This window comes from Scyliorhinus torazame, chromosome 2, assembly GCF_047496885.1.
Source record: "Scyliorhinus torazame isolate Kashiwa2021f chromosome 2, sScyTor2.1, whole genome shotgun sequence".
In the NCBI taxonomy this organism is placed as follows: domain Eukaryota; kingdom Metazoa; phylum Chordata; class Chondrichthyes; order Carcharhiniformes; family Scyliorhinidae; genus Scyliorhinus; species Scyliorhinus torazame.
The window spans coordinates 69,804,987-69,822,356 of record NC_092708.1 but is presented as its reverse complement, the minus strand read 5'-3'; the positions used below and the strand labels follow the sequence as shown (position 1 = coordinate 69,822,356).

Below are 17,370 nucleotides of genomic sequence, written 5' to 3'. Positions count from 1 at the left end.
TGGGGCGAAACCCACACAAACACGGGGAGAATGCGCAAACTTCACACGGACAGTGATCCAGAACTGGGATTGAACCCGAGACCTCGGCGCTGTGAGGCAGCAGTGCTGCCCGTACTCAATTTATTTAATCAAATCTTGTCTGTGGAGAAAATAATTGAGTTCAAATATGTTTTGAAGTGTCAAGTAGCAATCTACTACATATAGAAATTATTTGGTAGGTTTTAACCAAGCAGTGTCTAAACAAGGCACAGGAAAAAGAAAACCAAGTTTGGAGAATCAGGTGAAATTTTGTGCACTAAGTGTAAGTAAAATGCAGCATCGATATGCTCAATAAAATTTGGATAATATTATTTACCTCATCACCTGCTTCTGGACGCATTGCATCTTCTAGCTGCAAAGGCAGGCGTGGTTCAGCTGCGCTGATAACATAGATCTGAAATCAAATGATAGCATAAATAGTAAGATAGTAACAACAAAACAACAGTGAGTACCAAAATATCTGTAGGGACACAGTTTTCATCTATAAACATTTCCTCAAATACAACTGAAACAGAATTTGCATAGTAAATAGGTATGTTGGCCACTAATTGCATATTGCCAAAATCAAATGGCTTAATGTTATGCTGTGCTGTTGTCTTTTTTAAAACACAGGAAACCAACTGGGATCACTGGCTCTATATGAAACAGGCTTATTAAAATACATCATTAAGATTTGTGTTAAAACTTTACATGTATATGGTGCAATGGGCACTGGCTTAATGCAGTAATTCATAGTTTCAGGGAACTAGCTTGCAAAATGAGCCTCTTAATACACAGCTGAAAAGTTCACAATATGACTGTAATTTGAAATGGGATTCCCCACAAACACAATTATATTTACTACTCTATTAGATTTTAATCTACCTTAGTGTATATTTTCCAACTTACTTTTTCAATGTGTAGCTCAACATCTTGTTGGGAACAACTCTCGATTTTTTGATCCACCTTCCTTACAATACCTTCCACATCCACTATACTCTCTTTGCTGATGCTACATTAAAGAAAATCAAATCAGTATTTATGATCCATAAATACACTGCATACAGAGCTGCAAACCTTTCCCAACAGAAATCATTATTCCAGATATCAAAAATCAGTATTTTGGCAGTAAAATCGGTATTTTCATTTCAAAGAGAAAATGCCCACCAAGTACAGCTTTACACCTTTATTGCACGAATCGGAAACACCAATGGAAAATACATACATGTACAGGCACTTCGATGTGTGAGATCACACGAAGGATCATGACACACATGCGCTGTATAGTGTGAGGGGTGGAAATGAGAGGGGGCGGGGCCTCTGCACAAGGCCCTGTCTTCCAGCAGCCGTCCCCAAGGAAACCAATCGAAGCGTTTCGGGAGGAACATATTCACTGTGGCTTGCCAATCTGCTGTTCTTCCCACTCCCCCACCCCTGTCCCCGCAGCACCGCCCCCCCCTCCTCTTCCGATCCCATAAAGCCAACCAACCCTTTACTGGGAGCAGCCTCTTAATATTTTTTTTCTTCCCTCCCAAAAAAAACTCCTCTTGCTTAAATATTCTTTTTCTGTGCGGTGTCAGGTTGGATTTGACCGAGGGCTGCAGTGGATTGTGTATTTCAACGCGAGAAATCGTATTGCAATACTCAAGCAGATTTTCCTTATGAAATACGGAAAATCCGTGCTAGTTGGCAGCGCTGTGCATATATTGTTGCTCTACGTACAACCTCACTGTACATAGAAAAATGTTGCAAATCGTATTTTGCCTGATTAGGTTTGATCAGGTAAATCAAGAAATCTACCAATATTGTGCACGATGATTTGTAATTTATGGTTCACTCACACAATAAAAAGTAAATCGAATGAATCACTCCAGTTTGCTTTGATTTTCGAGAGCCCATCTGTAGTGGCTCCTACGAAACATAGTCCCACAGTAGATGCATACAGGAGAGATAGTTAGGTTTCCAAAGAACTTGTAAGTTTTTTTGTATCATCCCAACACTGACAGCCAACTCCTCAGATTCCCCCTCCTTCCCCTGTAGGTAGGTCGCTTACAGTCCAAAACAGGAAATGACAGAGCAACAACTACTTTAGTTGTGTCTTCACGGAGGAAGACACAAACAACCTCCTAGAAATGCTTGGGAAGCAATGGTCTCGAGAGAAGGAGAAATTGAAGGAAATTAGTATCACTAAATGGGACGGAAAGCTGATGAATCCCCAGAGATTTAGCTGATAATCTACATTCCAGGGTACTAAAGGAGCTGGCCATGGAAATAGTGGATATGTTGGTTGTCATCTTCCAAACTTCTGTCCATTCTGGAACAGTCCTGGCAGATGGAGAGTGGCAAATGTAACACCGCTATTTAACAAAGAAAGGAAGAAGATTTCATTTTTATTTTGGCTTGCTGACAGACGTTCTGGATGTGCCTTTTGCTTGACTTTGCTTTTCTGAATCCAAATTACTAAGAAAGCATTCGCACTGCATCCGTCACCTTAAGGTCAGCATCTGCACACCTCGATACATTACTTCCATTGTGATCCACTGTGTGATTATTGAATTTATTATGAATTTGCACAATAGCTTCAATGAAATAGGTATATGTTGGAGTGCATCCTTAGAATAGCCAAGACAAAAATATGTTTGAGCCAGGCAGGTGATTGATAAAGACCCCTTTTATTAAATTGTACTAAACATAAAAGATATGAAATAAGTCAATAAAAAAAAAAAAATAATAGCTTATTATCACAAGTAGGCTTCAATGAAGTTACTGTGAAAAGCCCCTAGTCGCCACATTCCGGCGAATGTTCGGGGAGGCCGGTACGGGAATTGAACCCACGCAGCTAGCCTAGTTCTCCATTACAAGCCAGCTGTTTAGCCCACTGTGCTAAACCAACCCCTAATAGGTAATAGGTAAAGAGGAAACAGAATATATAGATTGGGACAGGAATGTCCAAATTTCCTATCATTCTGACCCATTTAACTGAATATCTCTAAACCTCATGAAGGAAACTACCAGTGTTAACAGCTACTGGTGTTCTGATTTAGGACATATCACAGCAATGAGGTAACAATACCAGAACAGGCCTTTCCAAACCTCAGGTCCACAAAATTCAAACAGTTCAAACAAGCAAATAAGGAACTAAAATAGAGAAATAGCTGGCTGTATTAGATGCCCATGTCTTGCACAGGCTAGTAACAATCAGAATCATATTCTTAGTTTGGGATGCAGATCTTAGACTTCAAATAACAATGGGAAATAATATTCTTCTATGATTTTGCAACATTTTGAAAAAACGAGTATTATCTCTGAAGCTTACTTATCTTGTACACTTTGCAATAGCATATGGATTCACAGAGAGCACTCAGTAGAGCGCATACCTCTGCCACACTGTGTTAATGCAATGTTATTATAATTATGCAGCTCTTCCTCGAGGCTGTAAAGGGCAAATGTAGGTAGGTCCCTTACAGTCCAAAACAGGAAATGACAGAGCAATTAAACAACTACTTTAGTTGTGTCTTCACGGAGGAAGACACAAACAACCTCCTAGAAATGCTTGGGAAGCAATAGTCTCGAGAGAAGGAGAAATTGAAGGAAATTAGTATCACTAAATGGGACGGAAAGCTGATGAATCCCCAGAGATTTAGCTGATAATCTACATTCCAGGGTACTAAAGGAGCTGGCCACGGAAATAGTAGATATGTTGGTTGTCATCTTCCAAACTTCTGTCCATTCTGGAACAGTCCTAGCAGACGCAGAGTGGCAAATATAACACCGCTATTTAACAAAGAAAGGAAGGAGAAAACGGAATTAAAGACCGGGTAGCCTAACATCAGTAATAGGGAAAATGCTAGAGTGTATTGTAATAACAATAATAATAATCATTTATTGTCACGAGTAGGCTTCAATGAAATTACTGTGAAAAGCCCCTAGTCGCCACATTCCAGCGCCTGTTCGGGGAGACCCATACAGGAATATAATGACAAGCCACTTAGAAAATATCAACAAGATTGGCAAAGTCAACATGGATTTATGAAAGGAAAATCATGCTTGACAAACATAGTTTAGTTTTTTTGAGGACATAACTCGCAGAATAGATGAGGGAGTACCAATGGATGTGTTGTATTTGGATTTTCCGAAAGTTTTTGATAAGGTCCCACAGAAGGGGATAGTGTGCAAAATTAAAGCACATGGGATCGGGTGTAGTACATGGGTGGAGAATTGGTTAGCAGACAGGAAAGAGAGAATAGGAATAAATTGGTCTTTTTCAGGTGTGGCAGGTGATGACTAATGGGATGCTACAGGGTGCTTGTGGCCCAACTGTTTAGAGTATACATCAATGATTTGGATGGGGAAACCAAACATAATATTTCCAAATATGCTGATGATACAAAACTTAGTGGGAATTAGATTGGATTTGTTTATTGTCATGTGTACCGAGGTACAGTGAAAAGTATTCTTTCTGCGATCGGCTCAAACAGATCATTTGTACATGAAAAGAAAAGAAAATACATAATAGGGCAACGTAAGGTACACAATGTAAATACACAGACACCGGCATCGGGTGAAGCATACAGGAGTGTAGTATTAATCAGTTCAGTCCATAAGAGGGTCATTTAGGAGTCTGGTAACAGTGGGGAAGAAGCTGTTTTTGAATCTGTTCGTGCGTGTTCTCAGACTTTTGTATCTCCTGTCCGATGGAAGAAGTTGGAAGAGTGAGTAAGCCGGGTGGGAGGGGTCTTTGATTATGCTGCCTGCTTTCCCAAGACAGCGGGAGGTGTAGATAGAGTCAATGGATGGGAGGCAGGTTTGTGTGATGGATTGGGCGGTGTTCATGACTCTCTGAAGTTTCTTGCGGTCTTGGGCCAAGCAGTTGCCATACCAGGCTGTGATGCTGCCTGATAGGATGCTTTCTATGGTGCATCTGTAAAAGTTGGTAAGAGTCTGTGTGGACCCGCCAAATTTCCTTAGTTTCCCGAGGACGTATCGGCGCTGTTCTGCTTTCTTGGTAGTAGCGTCGACGTGGGTGGACCAGGACATATGTTTGGTGATGTGCACACCTCGGAATTTGAAGCTGTCAACCATCTCCACCTCGGCCCCGTTGATGCAGACAGGGGTGTGTACAGTGCTTTGTTTCCTGAAGTCAATGACCAGCTCTTTAGTTTTGCTGGCATTGAGGGATAGGTTGTTGTTGTTACACCATTCCACCAGGTTCTCTAACTCCCTCCTGTATTCTGATTCGTCGTTGTTCGAGATCCGCCCCACTATGGTCTTGTCGTCGGCAAACTTGTAGATGGAGTTGGAACCAAATTTTGCCATGCAGTCGTGTGTGTATAGGGAGGGGGCTATGTACGCAGCCTTGCGGGGCCCCAGTATTGAGGACTATCATGGAGGGGGTGTTGTTGTTTATTGTTACAATTGTGGTCTATGGGTCAGAAAATCGATGATCCAGTTGCAGAGTGAGGAGCCAAGTCCTAGGTTTTGGAGCTTTGATGTGAGCTTGGCTGGGATTATGGTGTTGAAGGCGGAGCTGCAGTCGATAGATTGGAGTCTGATGTCGGAGTCCTTGTTGTCGAGATACTCCAGGGATGAGTGTAGGGCCAGGGAGATGGAGTCTGCTGTGAACCGGTTGTGGCGATATGCGAATTGCATTGGAGCTAGGCATTCTGGGAGCATGGAGGCGATGCGCTTCATGACCAACCTCTCGAAACACTTCATTATGAATGATGTCAGGGCCACCCGGACGGTAGTCATTGAGGCACGTTGCCCAGTTCTTGATGGTGGTATTCTTGAAGCAGGTGGGGACCTCGGAGCGGAGTAGGATAGGTTGAAGCTGGTCCGTGCAGGCTCTGAGTGCACAAACAGGGACCCCAACCGGACCTGTCGCCTTCCGAGGGTTCACTTTCAAGAAGGCCGGTCTGACTTTGGAAGCTGTGCCGGTGGGTATTGGTGTGTCCGGGACTGCAGGGGCAGTCGACAGCGGATTAATGGTTTCCTGCTCGAACGAGAAAAGAGTGCATTGAATTCATCGAGGAGCGGTGCGCTGCTGCCGGAGATACTGCTCGGCTTCGCTTTGTAGCCCATTATGTTGGTTAGGCCTTGCCACAACCGACAAGATTCTGTAATGCTAGTCTGTGACTCTAGCTTGGTCTGATAACTTCTCTTGGCATCTCGGATGGCTTTGCGGAGGTCGTACCTGGATTTCTTATATATGTCAGGGTCACCTGACTTGAACGCATTAGACCTGTCCTTCAGTAGGGTATCAATCTCCCAATTAAGCCATGGTTTCCAGTTGGGGAACGTACATAGTGCTTTCTTTGGCACGCAGTCATCCACACATTTGCTGATGAAGTCTGTGACGGTGGTGGCATACTCATTTAGAACGCGAGTGCTGTGAAGGATGTTAAGAGGCTTCAAGGTGACTTAGACAAGTTGAGCGAGTAGGAAAATACATGGTAGATTGAGTATTATGTGGATAAGTGAAGTTATCCATTCGGTAGAAAAAACAGAATGGCAGAATATTAATTTAAATGGTGATAGATTGGGAAAAGTTGAAGTACAAAGGGACCTGGGTGTTTTTTTCACCAATCACTGAAAGAAAGATTAGATTAGATTTAGGTTTGTCATGTGTACTGAGGTACAGTGAAAAGTATTGTTCTGCGTACAGTCCAGGCAGAGTTCCACACATGAAAAACATTGGACATACGATAAATACACAATGTAAATGCATAGACATCAGGTGAAGCATACGGAGTGTAGTGCTACATAGTAGAGAAGATGCGTGGAGAGATCTGTTCAGTCCATAAGAGGGTCATTCAGGAGTCTGGTAATAGCAAGGAAGTAGCTGCTTTTCATAGAATTTACAGTGCAGAAGGAGGCCATTCGGCCCATCGAGTCTGCACCGGCTCTTGGAAAGAGCACCCTACCCAAGGTCAACACCTCCACCCTATCCCCATAACCCAGTAACCCCACCCAACACTAAGGGCAATTTATCATGGCCAATCCACCTAACCTGCACATCTTTGGACTGTGGGAGGAAACCGGAGCACCCGGAGAAAACCCACGCACACACGGGGAGGATGTGCAGACTCCGCACAGACAGTGACCCAAGCCGGAATCGAACCTGGGACCCTGGCGCTGTGAAGCAATTGTGCTATCCACAATGCTACCGTGCTGCCCTCTTTTGAATCTGTTAGTGCGTGTTCTCAGACTTTTGTATCTTCTGCCCGATTGCAGAAGTTGGAAGAGAGTATAACTCGGGTGGGAGGAGTCTTTGATTATCCTGCCCGCTTTCCCAAGACAGAGTCAATGGATGGGGGGTGGATCTGCGTGATGGATGCAGGTGCAGCAAGCAGGTTAGAAGGCAAATGGTATGTTGGCCTTCATTGCAAGAAGGATGAGAGTGCAGGAGCAAGGATGCCAAACTGCAGCTATACAGAGCATTGATGAGACCACTCTGTGGTACTGAAGGAGGCTGACAAGGCACATAGGCAGGAACAGAAACTGCCAGATGATGCCCTGGCTGGAATCGATACTGGCCATCTGCAAGATTACTCAAGTCAACACTCGTTATTGCTATATGGACTTTGTGATTACCCACAAAAGAACAAGGCCATGTATGAATATGTAACACATTACCAGACACAGGTGATCAACTTTGCAGCAGGACGTAAGATAGACAAAAGAAGCCATCAGACTCCTTAAATGAGCTGATGGCTGGTCAGACGAGGGTATTTCAGAGGACAAGGGGTCTTGATTGAACCACCATGGATAAACAGGAGTATTCTGTTTTTCCCATTAACGAGTTGGAGTCTGGATGGGACAATGGTCAGTTGTGGTCATATATCTATGGCTCAATGCTAGCAGACCAGTATAAAGGAAGGAACATCGGAACAGCGATAACTTGGGAGCCCCAGGCGCAACCATCGCAAGAAGAAGGGACAATGGGTTTTGATGAGAAGACATCCACATTGAGTGATGGGAGCCTGGGAGCCCAGCCTCCTTCACTAAGTGCGAGTAATGACTAGAGCTCAGCTGTGAGCCCGAGTCATTCTTTGTTGATCATGATGTGGAGATGTCGGCGTTGGACTGGGGTGAGCACAGTAAGAAGTCTTACAACACCAGGTTAAAGTCCAACAGGTTTGTTTCGTATCACTAGCTTTCGGAGCACAGCTCCTTCCTCAGGTGAATTCAATAGGGCTGGTTTAGCACAGTGGGCTAAACAGCTGGCTTGTAATGCAGAACAAGACCAGCAGCAACTTCACAGTAACTTCATTGAAGCCTACTTGTGACAAGCGGTTATTATTATTGCCATCTAAGGAATCACTCCGGTGAACTTTCATTGCGCTCCCTGTATGGCATGTATATCCTTTCTTGGGCAAGGAGACCAAAATTGTACACAATGCTTGTATCTGTGTTGTATCTGTAAAATCTCAGATACTTCGACCAGTGTATTAATCAAAAGTTTTACCCAGGTGCCCTTATTTGCGAGACGAACAAAGGACAAAATACGTTTGCGGTTTAATGTAATTTTACTCTCAATTCTCTCACTCAACAAAGTATAGTAAGAAGTCTTACAACACCAGGTTAAAGTCCAACAGGTTTGTTTCGAATCACTAGCTTTCGGAGCACAAGTAGGCTTCAATGAAGTTACTGTGAAAAGCCCTAGTCGCCACATTCCAGCACCTGTTCGGGGAGGCCGGTACGGAAATTGAACCTGCGCTGCTGGTCTTGTTCTGCATTATTCTGCATCTCCCACTGTGCTAAACCAGCCCCTTTAATTTGCCAAGTTAAATTAAATAAATCGACAATAGGGCACAAATATTTGACAGATGTTTGATTTTTCTCTTATTTCAAATGGCTTATAAGCACTTGAAACATTGTGAGACTAAAATCAGAGTATTCCTTAATAACTATTCAGAAATCCTACCCACATGCCGGAGTGTGGTGACTGGGGGATTTTCACAGTAACTTCATTGCAGTGTTAATGTAAGCCTACTTGTGACACTGATAAAGATTATGTGAAAAAATAAAAGGGATCAATTTGCAAATTTATTTTTCTTCAGTCCTGATTTTACTTTATCTTTCATTTCTCCATTCCATCTATAGCACAAAAGGTTTCTACCGCATTATTAAAGTGATACTTTTTTTGAGAAAAACATTTTATTTTGAAATGATTCATGAATAATAGGCAGGGCTATAGTAATTAGAAACCATTGGGAATTCTCATATCTAACATACATGTTAAATGTATGTATAAATAAAAATTGCTGCAACATTCACAAAATATAATTCATGGTTCTTTAAGACATTATTCAATCCATGGGCCAGGGTGGTCATCTGGTGCTAAACAGGGAGTATATGTGTAGTGTTAGTCCAGGATTGAGGAGGTGTGTTGTTTGGGAGGTGGAGAAAAGGGGTAACAAAGGGAGATGATGCAAGGCAGTGTTACTGAGAACACAAGCAGGCTTCAACAGCAGATGCCATTCACGCTTGGGACATTGATTTAGAAATAAGATTTGTTCACTTTGGTGTATAATTGATGGGTAGCAATGAAATTAAGGTGTTAAGTAATGTTCTATCGATTCAATAGTGGTAGTGATGAAAGAGTTCGCATGGTGACCATCAGAAAGAATTGTTTTTTTTTAGTAAAATGTAATCAATCGTATTTCAGTTAGTCTTACAGAAAAGACTGAAGACAGTAGTCACTGTTTTTGCTCATCTGTAAAGGAAGTATAGCTTTCAATTACTCAAGCACAAGGATAGATCAAATGTGAGTTTTATCAATGTATAATATTGCCTTTTAAAAATAAAATGATTAATCAACGAAGAGTTTCATAATTACACAAGATATTTCAGCAGAATACAGGATTTTAAGGAAATGAATCTAGGCACAAAGCCAACTTCTGTGAAAAATGTCCTCCAGCCCCAAACTAACCAAGCATATTGTGGAGATATCTGACGTACACTATTCAATAAGCCTCATGAGGGGTTTCTGAGCATGACCTGACTGGAGGTGCAAATAAAAGAGAGTTTAACACATGTCTGCCTGGGTTTCCTCCGGGTGCTCTGGTTTCCTCCCACAGTCCAAAGACGTGCAGGTTAGGTGGTTTGGCCATCCTAAATTGCCCGTAGGCAATTGGAGTTATTGGGTTACGGGGATAGGGTTGAAGTGAGGACTTAAGTGGGTCAGTACAGACTCGATGGGCCGAATGGCCTCCTTCTGCATCGTATGTTCGATGTTCAATGTTCTTTTGGAAAAAAGCAAACTTTATCATATTAAAAGTCTTGTGTATCATGCATCTTTGATCTAACTATACTCAGGACTCATCTTGCTTAAAAGCTACCTATTTTAGTATAATTGTAGCTATATTTCATCGAGTCTCTTCGCTCGGTTTCCAACGTTTCTTCTCTATATCCCTCATTAAATCTATCTCTAGTGCTACTCAAGTTTCTAATGTTTGTCAACTCTCACTACCAACTCATTCTAAGGAAAGCACAACCATCAGGTTCATATTCATATTTCTTAAAACACTCAATGCATGTTTACTAAGGTCGTAAAAGTACAGTAAGTTCTCTGAAAAATGGAAAACATGATGCGGCTTTCTCATTGGGTAGAAATTGGGAGACTGTGCTCCTTATTTAAAGCAAAGTGTTCATGTGCTCTAATCATGAAGACCACGGCTAATGATAATATAAGCACAATAAATGCTCTAAATAAAAAACGTTCATTCCGATAATATCTTTTAAAGCTCCACAATATCCTATAAAACCTTAGTTAAATGAAGTATTTCTGAAGTGTAGTCACTGCCGTAATGTGGGAAACTGAGTGATTGAAACGACTCGCCCAAACACTTTTTTAGAGCCAAGAAGCAAGGAATAGGTCAACAAATTTAGATAGTTCACAACCTTCATTCATTTTCATCCCCAAAATATTGCCAGGCATTGCCTTTCTTTTAATTGATCAAAGAAAAAAAAAAAAAGAGATTGGATTTAAATTTATTTATTTATTTTTTTAAACAGTACCCGATTTTTTTCTGTCCCAATTAAGGGGCAATTTAGTGTGGCCAATCCACCTACCCTGCACAACTTTGGGTTCTGGTGATGAGACCCAAGCAGGGACTTGGGAGAATGTGCAAACTCTACGTGGACAGTGACCTGGGCCCGGGATCGAACCCGGGCCATCGGTGCCGTGAGGCAGCAGTGCTGACCACTGTCCTGCCGCCCACAAAGAGATCAAGAAATCTGATATATAAGGGGCTTTTCACAGTAACTTCATTGAAGCCTACTTGTGACAATAAGCGATCATTATTATTATGTTGAAAATTATAAAAGGTGTTTATAAGGCAAATGAAGAAAAGCTTTCCACTGGTTGATGAGTGGATCGCTAAAAGACATAAATTAAGATTAACAAGACATATGCCCCAGCAACACTGGTTTTTAAAGGGTATAGAAAGATGTTGTGAGATCAAGTCCAAATTCAAAAATTTTTAACAGTAAGGATCAATCATGATGGCGACCAATGAAGAGAAATCGCTCCCGTATATGGCAAAGACAGATGCTGTCTCTCCCATACTCTGTTCCAGCTCCTTCAATCACAGGATTCCTCTCTCCCACTCTTGTTTTTGCAAGAGAGACAAAATCTAGGAATGCAGGCAGAGCAAGGGGGTGAAGACAGAGGGATTCTCTGATTGGAAGAGTTCATCCGGTCGGTGCCATCATGCAGGAGGGGACTGTTGTCTGTGCGTCATCAACATTCCCGGGAAGCAAAGGAGAAGAAGTGGAAAGTGAAGAAAGAGATGGGTGTCTCGGCCAGTAGTGAAGCTGGAGGAGGCCTGGGGAGAACTGCCACCCAGCCTTGCCAGCTAAGTGCCCATCAGGGCTGGGCACATCTTGACCAAGGTGGGAAGGAGCTGGCTGGGCCCTCGAGAGCGGTCCATGGTGCGCTAGTTGGGCCCGGGCCTCTGCTGGGAGGCTGTTGCCTAGGTCTGAGTCCAAGTCATGTGGCTGCTGAGTGAACGGGAATGATAGGCATGTGCGTGCTGTGCAGCTGTAAAGCCAAAGAAATAATTTTTATTTGATATTTTATCTGAAAAAATGCTTGGAATTCACTCAATTCCTTTTTAGCTCCAGATTTTCAATTAGAAACCCCTGTCCTGGTTCACATCTGCTAAATTTGAATAATTTAACATCAACGTCAATCCACCATTTAATTCAATCTCCTACAATGGCATTTCTAAAATGGATCATTAGAACCCCCGGCAACAGTCGCATAATAAGAAGATAAATCCCAAGAACTTGACTCATTTTTAATATGGGTACAAAGAACCACAATTAATCTTCCTTTGGTCCATCCAATCTATGTCTCATTAAAATGGAGGTGATTATGCAGAGGTGCATCAGCTTGGAAAAATCACTGAAATGTGAAGAATATACAAATAAAACCATTTGTCATCTGATGCTCTGGTTTAGTTTTGCAGAACTAAATTGTATGTATTTCCCTCGTTGCACCATTGGACCTTTTGAAGTCAGTATCCTGACATATTTTCCAGAAGTCACTTGGAACAGAGTATTCATAAAACCATGTTGATTCTGCAAGGTTGAATTATGATTTTATGTCCTGCTCCTACTTCCTTAACATTTCCAGCATTTTCCCATTGGCCTATACTTTTTAGCTTTCTGTCTCCCTCGTTTTGTGAGTAGTGGTGTTATGTTTGTGATTTGCCAATTTGCTGGGATCTTTACAGAATCTGGAGAATTTTGAAAGATTATAACCAATGCATCCAATATCTCTGCAGCCACATCTTTTAAGACCCTATTATGCAAGCCATCAGATCCAGGGCACTTGCCAACAACATGAGAGATTCATCAAAATATATAGGGCAGAAACGTACCAGAATTTGGCAAAGTGCCAGGCTGAGACTGAAAACCAGTGTGTAACTCTCCAGTTGCACAGACCAGTTACCTCCAAGTACTGAGACTCTTCGAGAAAAAAGAGAGACTGGGTGTGGTTCACACTGTTACTATGGCAGAATGGGGATTCAGAGCCAGCAACTGGCTCCGCTTCTGTAAAGGATGTCCCGCTCATCACTAAAACCCTCTGCCCTGCCCCCATCATGGAGGCATAGCACCCCCCCCCACACACAACCCTTGCCGACATTCCACCCCCCCTCCACCCCTGACAACCTTCACCGGCACTCCACCCCACCCCCAGGGTCCACTCTTCCACTCCCCACCCATCTACTAGGGCCCATCCCGGCACTGCCCCTGGTACAGGGGGCAGTGCATGCCCCACTACCCTCCAGGGGCTATACTTAGCTCTGCGCCCCTGGAGGGATCCCCTCGAATGCTCTTCATCTGGCCAAACACATTGTAAACCTCGTCGATGTATGAATATTCAGTGAGGGAGGGATCATGTGGTGGTGGGCCCGCTAATATTATTTAAATAAATGGAAATCTATTAAGATGATGTTCACACCACGAGGAAAATTGGGAAATGCAATCTCTCCGTCCCGAATCGTGTTCCCCAATTCTTGCGGGATTTTCCGCCTGTGCCGCTGATCCTGCGCACGGCCAGTGTGGGCTCATAGTCACCCCATTCATACCCTCTTGCACGAGCAATTAATTAATTATATGCACACAGAGACACAACATGCATATGTACCCTCCATTTAATCAGACACCCGTACAACAAAAATACTGCGTAGGCTAGCAGGGAACACTATGAACCAAAACAGGTGCAAATGAATTTCCTGTCTCAGTCTGTTAAGCCAGACTTATCAGTTTAACACAAACAAACAGAGCCATCTGTGTAAAAATCTGCAAACGTACTGTAGTAAAATAATCACACATACAACTGTAGGTTCACAATGCCCTTTAATGACCAGTGACCCATAAACCCTTACAAAAACATCCGACAGGATATCTAATTAAAACTCCACAACTAAACAATTACACAATGGCTGTGGGTTTTAAGAAGAAATCCTCTAAAATCTTCTAGGAAAGTTGTAAAACCACTGACAAAGGTAATTAAACTTTGAAAATTTTTCTTCAAAATGATCTGGAAAGTTATTTTGGATTGCAATACATGGTGAAAATAGATAGAACATCTGAGAATATTGCACAGGATCATATTTGATTAATGAAGTTAGATACTAGTATTTTTCTCCATGAGCCATTTATCTAAGCCTATTTTCCCAAAACATTTTCAAGTTTCCTTTGTCAAACAACAAATTCCATTTTTAAAATACTTCAGGAAACATAGAAACTTGTAGCACAGAAGGGTCCATTTAGACTGTCAACCCTGTGGTAGATCTTTGAAGTTGTTCATGCAGGGGCTGGTTTAGCACATTGAGTTAAACAGCTGGCTTGTAATGCAGAGCAAGGCAGCAGCGCGGGTTCAGTTCCCGTACTGGCCTCTCCGAACAGGCGCCGGAACGTGGCGACTAGGGACTTTTCAGAAGCCTACTTGTGACAATAAGCGATTATTATTATTATTTAGCTCCATACCTTTTTCCCAATAACTCTGCAGATTAACATTCTACAAATATATGTCCAATTGCTTTTCGAAGTTCCTACTGAATCCGATTCCATTACCCTTTTAGGTAGTATGTTCCAGATCATAAACAACCCTCCCTATGTGAGGAAATTTCTCCTCATGGTAGGTGCAATTTAATGCAGCGAATTGCAAAGTGATGCACGCCGGGAGAAACAACATGGAAAGGCATTTTTATGAATTGTTGAAGGTGGCAGGGCAAATTGATAAATCGCTTAAGAAAGTGAATGGGATACTTGGCTTTGTGAATAAGGGCACTGAATACAAAAGATGGAAATCATGTTAAACCTTTACAAATCATGGGTTGACCTCAGCTGGAGTCGTGCACACCATTCTGGGTGCTGCACTAGAGGAAGAATGTCAAGGTCTAACAGAGGGTACAGAGGAGGTTTACCAGGATGAAACCTGGAACAGGTTTTGTTTACATGGACTTCAGTAAAGCCTTTGACAGGGTGCCTCATGGCAGACTGGTATAAAAGGTGAAGTCACACAGGATCAGAGGTGAGGTGGTAAGATGGATAGAGAACTGGCTTGGTCACAGAAGGCAAAGGATAGCAGTGGAAGGGTGTTTTTTCTGAATGGAAGGTTGTGACTAGTGGTGTTCCAAATTGATTTGTGCTGGGGCCTCTGTTGTTTGTAGTGTACACAAATGATTTGGTAGAAAATGTAGGTGGTCTGATTAGTGAGTTTGCGGATGACACCAAGGTTGCAGATAGTGTTGAGGATTGTGAGAGAATACAGCAGGACATAGATAGGTTGGAGACTTGGGCAGAAAAATGGCAAATTAAATTTAATCCGGGCAAATGTGAGGTAATACATTTTGGTAGGCCTAACATAGAGGGGAAATATACCGTAAATGGCAAAACTCTTAGGAATATAGAAAGTCAGAGAGATCTGGGCATGCAGGTCCACAGATGTTTGAAAGTGGCAACACAAGTGGACAAGGTAGTCAAGACGACATACGGAATGCTAGCCTTCATTGGACGGGGCATAGAGTATAAAAACTGGCAAGTCATGCTGCAGTTGTATAGAACCTTGGTAAGGCCGCACTTGGAATATAGTGCACAATTCTGGTCACCATACTACCAGAAGGATGTGGATGCTTTGGAGAGGGTGCAGAGGAGGTTTACCAGGATGTTGCCTGGTCTGGAGTGTGTTAGCTATGTGGAGAGGCTGAATAGACTCGGATTGTGTTCATTAGAACGATGGAGGTTGAGGGGTGGCCTGATAGAGGTCTACAAGATTATGAGGGGCATGGATAGAGTGGATGGGCAGGCACTCTTTCCCAGAGGGGTCAGTTACCAGAGGGCATAGGTTAAGGTCTGTGGGGCAAAGTTTAGAGGAGATATGTGAGGATGGTTTTTTTTACACAGAGGGTGGTGAAGCGCCTGGAACGCGTTGCCAGGGGAGGTTGTGGAAGCAGATACATTAATGGTGTTCAAAAGGCATCTTGACAAACACATGGACAGGATGATTTTAGAGGGATATGGCACAAGGAAGTGCTGAGGGTTATGGCCAAGGTTGGTATCACGACCGCTACATGCTTGGAGGGCCGAAGGGCCTGTTCCTGTGCTGTACTATTCTTCCTTCAGATTGAGTGATGAGATCTAGGAGTTTGAGATTGTTTTCCTTCGGGCAGAAAAGGTTAAGAGGAAACCTAAAAGAGGTATTCACGTTTATGGGAGGTTTTGACAGTTTCTCCCTACTTGTTCAGTTTCATTTGGCATGTGACTAATAACTAGACGGGTCACAGATTTAAAGTAATTGGCAAAAGAACTAGTGAGGAAATGACCTTTTGAAAATGATATTTCTTTCCTATTTTCCCCGAGGATCCTTGCATGATAATTTCTCTACATTAAGCCTGAGTGACTTTCTTACTTGCATTAACCTCGAATAACAGTTCTGCTGTTTCTACAACCCTGATATTTACCTCAGGTATGCAAACTAAAGCAATATACTTCAGTGCTTTCTTTGCTATTCTCTCACTCTGCACCACAAACTTCCTCTATGGCTTAGCAGCTCCAGCCTTAAGGCGCTTCTTACTAAACATATGCTGATAGTGTTTTTAACGCACTGAGTTACGTTTCTCATGTATTCACAATTAGCTTCTCCAATCATGTTACTTTTCATAATTTCTTTATATTGGTCCCACTCTCACTTTTATTAAGTGTAATCTAAGTAATAAATGTTTTTCAAAGTTTCAAATTTGACATTGTCTCCTATTCATCCAATTACACTTAATAAAAGTGAGAGTGGGACCAATATAAAGAAATTATGAAAAGTAACATGATTGGAGAAGCTAATTGTGAATACATGAGAAACGTAACTCAGTGCGTTAAAAACACTAACCTTTGGGCACTATTATTTACTGAAATGTACCCTATTAGATTTAATTTGAATATACGTTTCAATATTTACCTCTTGGATAACAAACACTACATAATTTAAGTAAAGGATGCGATCAGTGATACATAACAGAGCTATGGCATGAAAAGAAGCCCTGGTGTAAATTGCATACTTTCTCATTATTGTATTTCAGACGACAGGATGTAATTCCGAACTTACTTAGCAGCAAATTTGACCATCTGCTTGCTCACATGGTCTCCTACAGCCACAAGTCCTTGGACATTAAACTGTTGCTGACGCAGGACTAAAAAACACTGCTTCCCTGTAAAGATAAAAATAGTGCACATTGAGTGCTATATACGTCAGATCCTCTGATACACTATTCTGTTTCTTACAACTTAGTCACGCTTTTTGTTATTCATACATTTTTCCTTTAAAGCTATAGGAAGATTGTG

At 42.2% G+C, this 17,370-nt stretch overlaps 1 protein-coding gene across 2 annotated transcripts in view; it reads right to left on the bottom strand.

Moving 5' to 3' along the window:
- dars1 (aspartyl-tRNA synthetase 1) overlaps positions 1-17,370 on the bottom strand; it is a 135,373-nt gene that overhangs the window by 61,468 nt on the left and 56,535 nt on the right. For both annotated transcript variants that reach the window (XM_072472229.1, XM_072472239.1), the window contains 3 exons: positions 17,135-17,237; positions 928-1,030; positions 356-433 (listed from right to left, as the gene is read on the bottom strand). In XM_072472229.1, the coding sequence (XP_072328330.1) occupies positions 356-433; positions 928-1,030; positions 17,135-17,237 (284 nt within the window). The remainder of the gene's footprint in view (positions 1-355; positions 434-927; positions 1,031-17,134; positions 17,238-17,370) is intronic.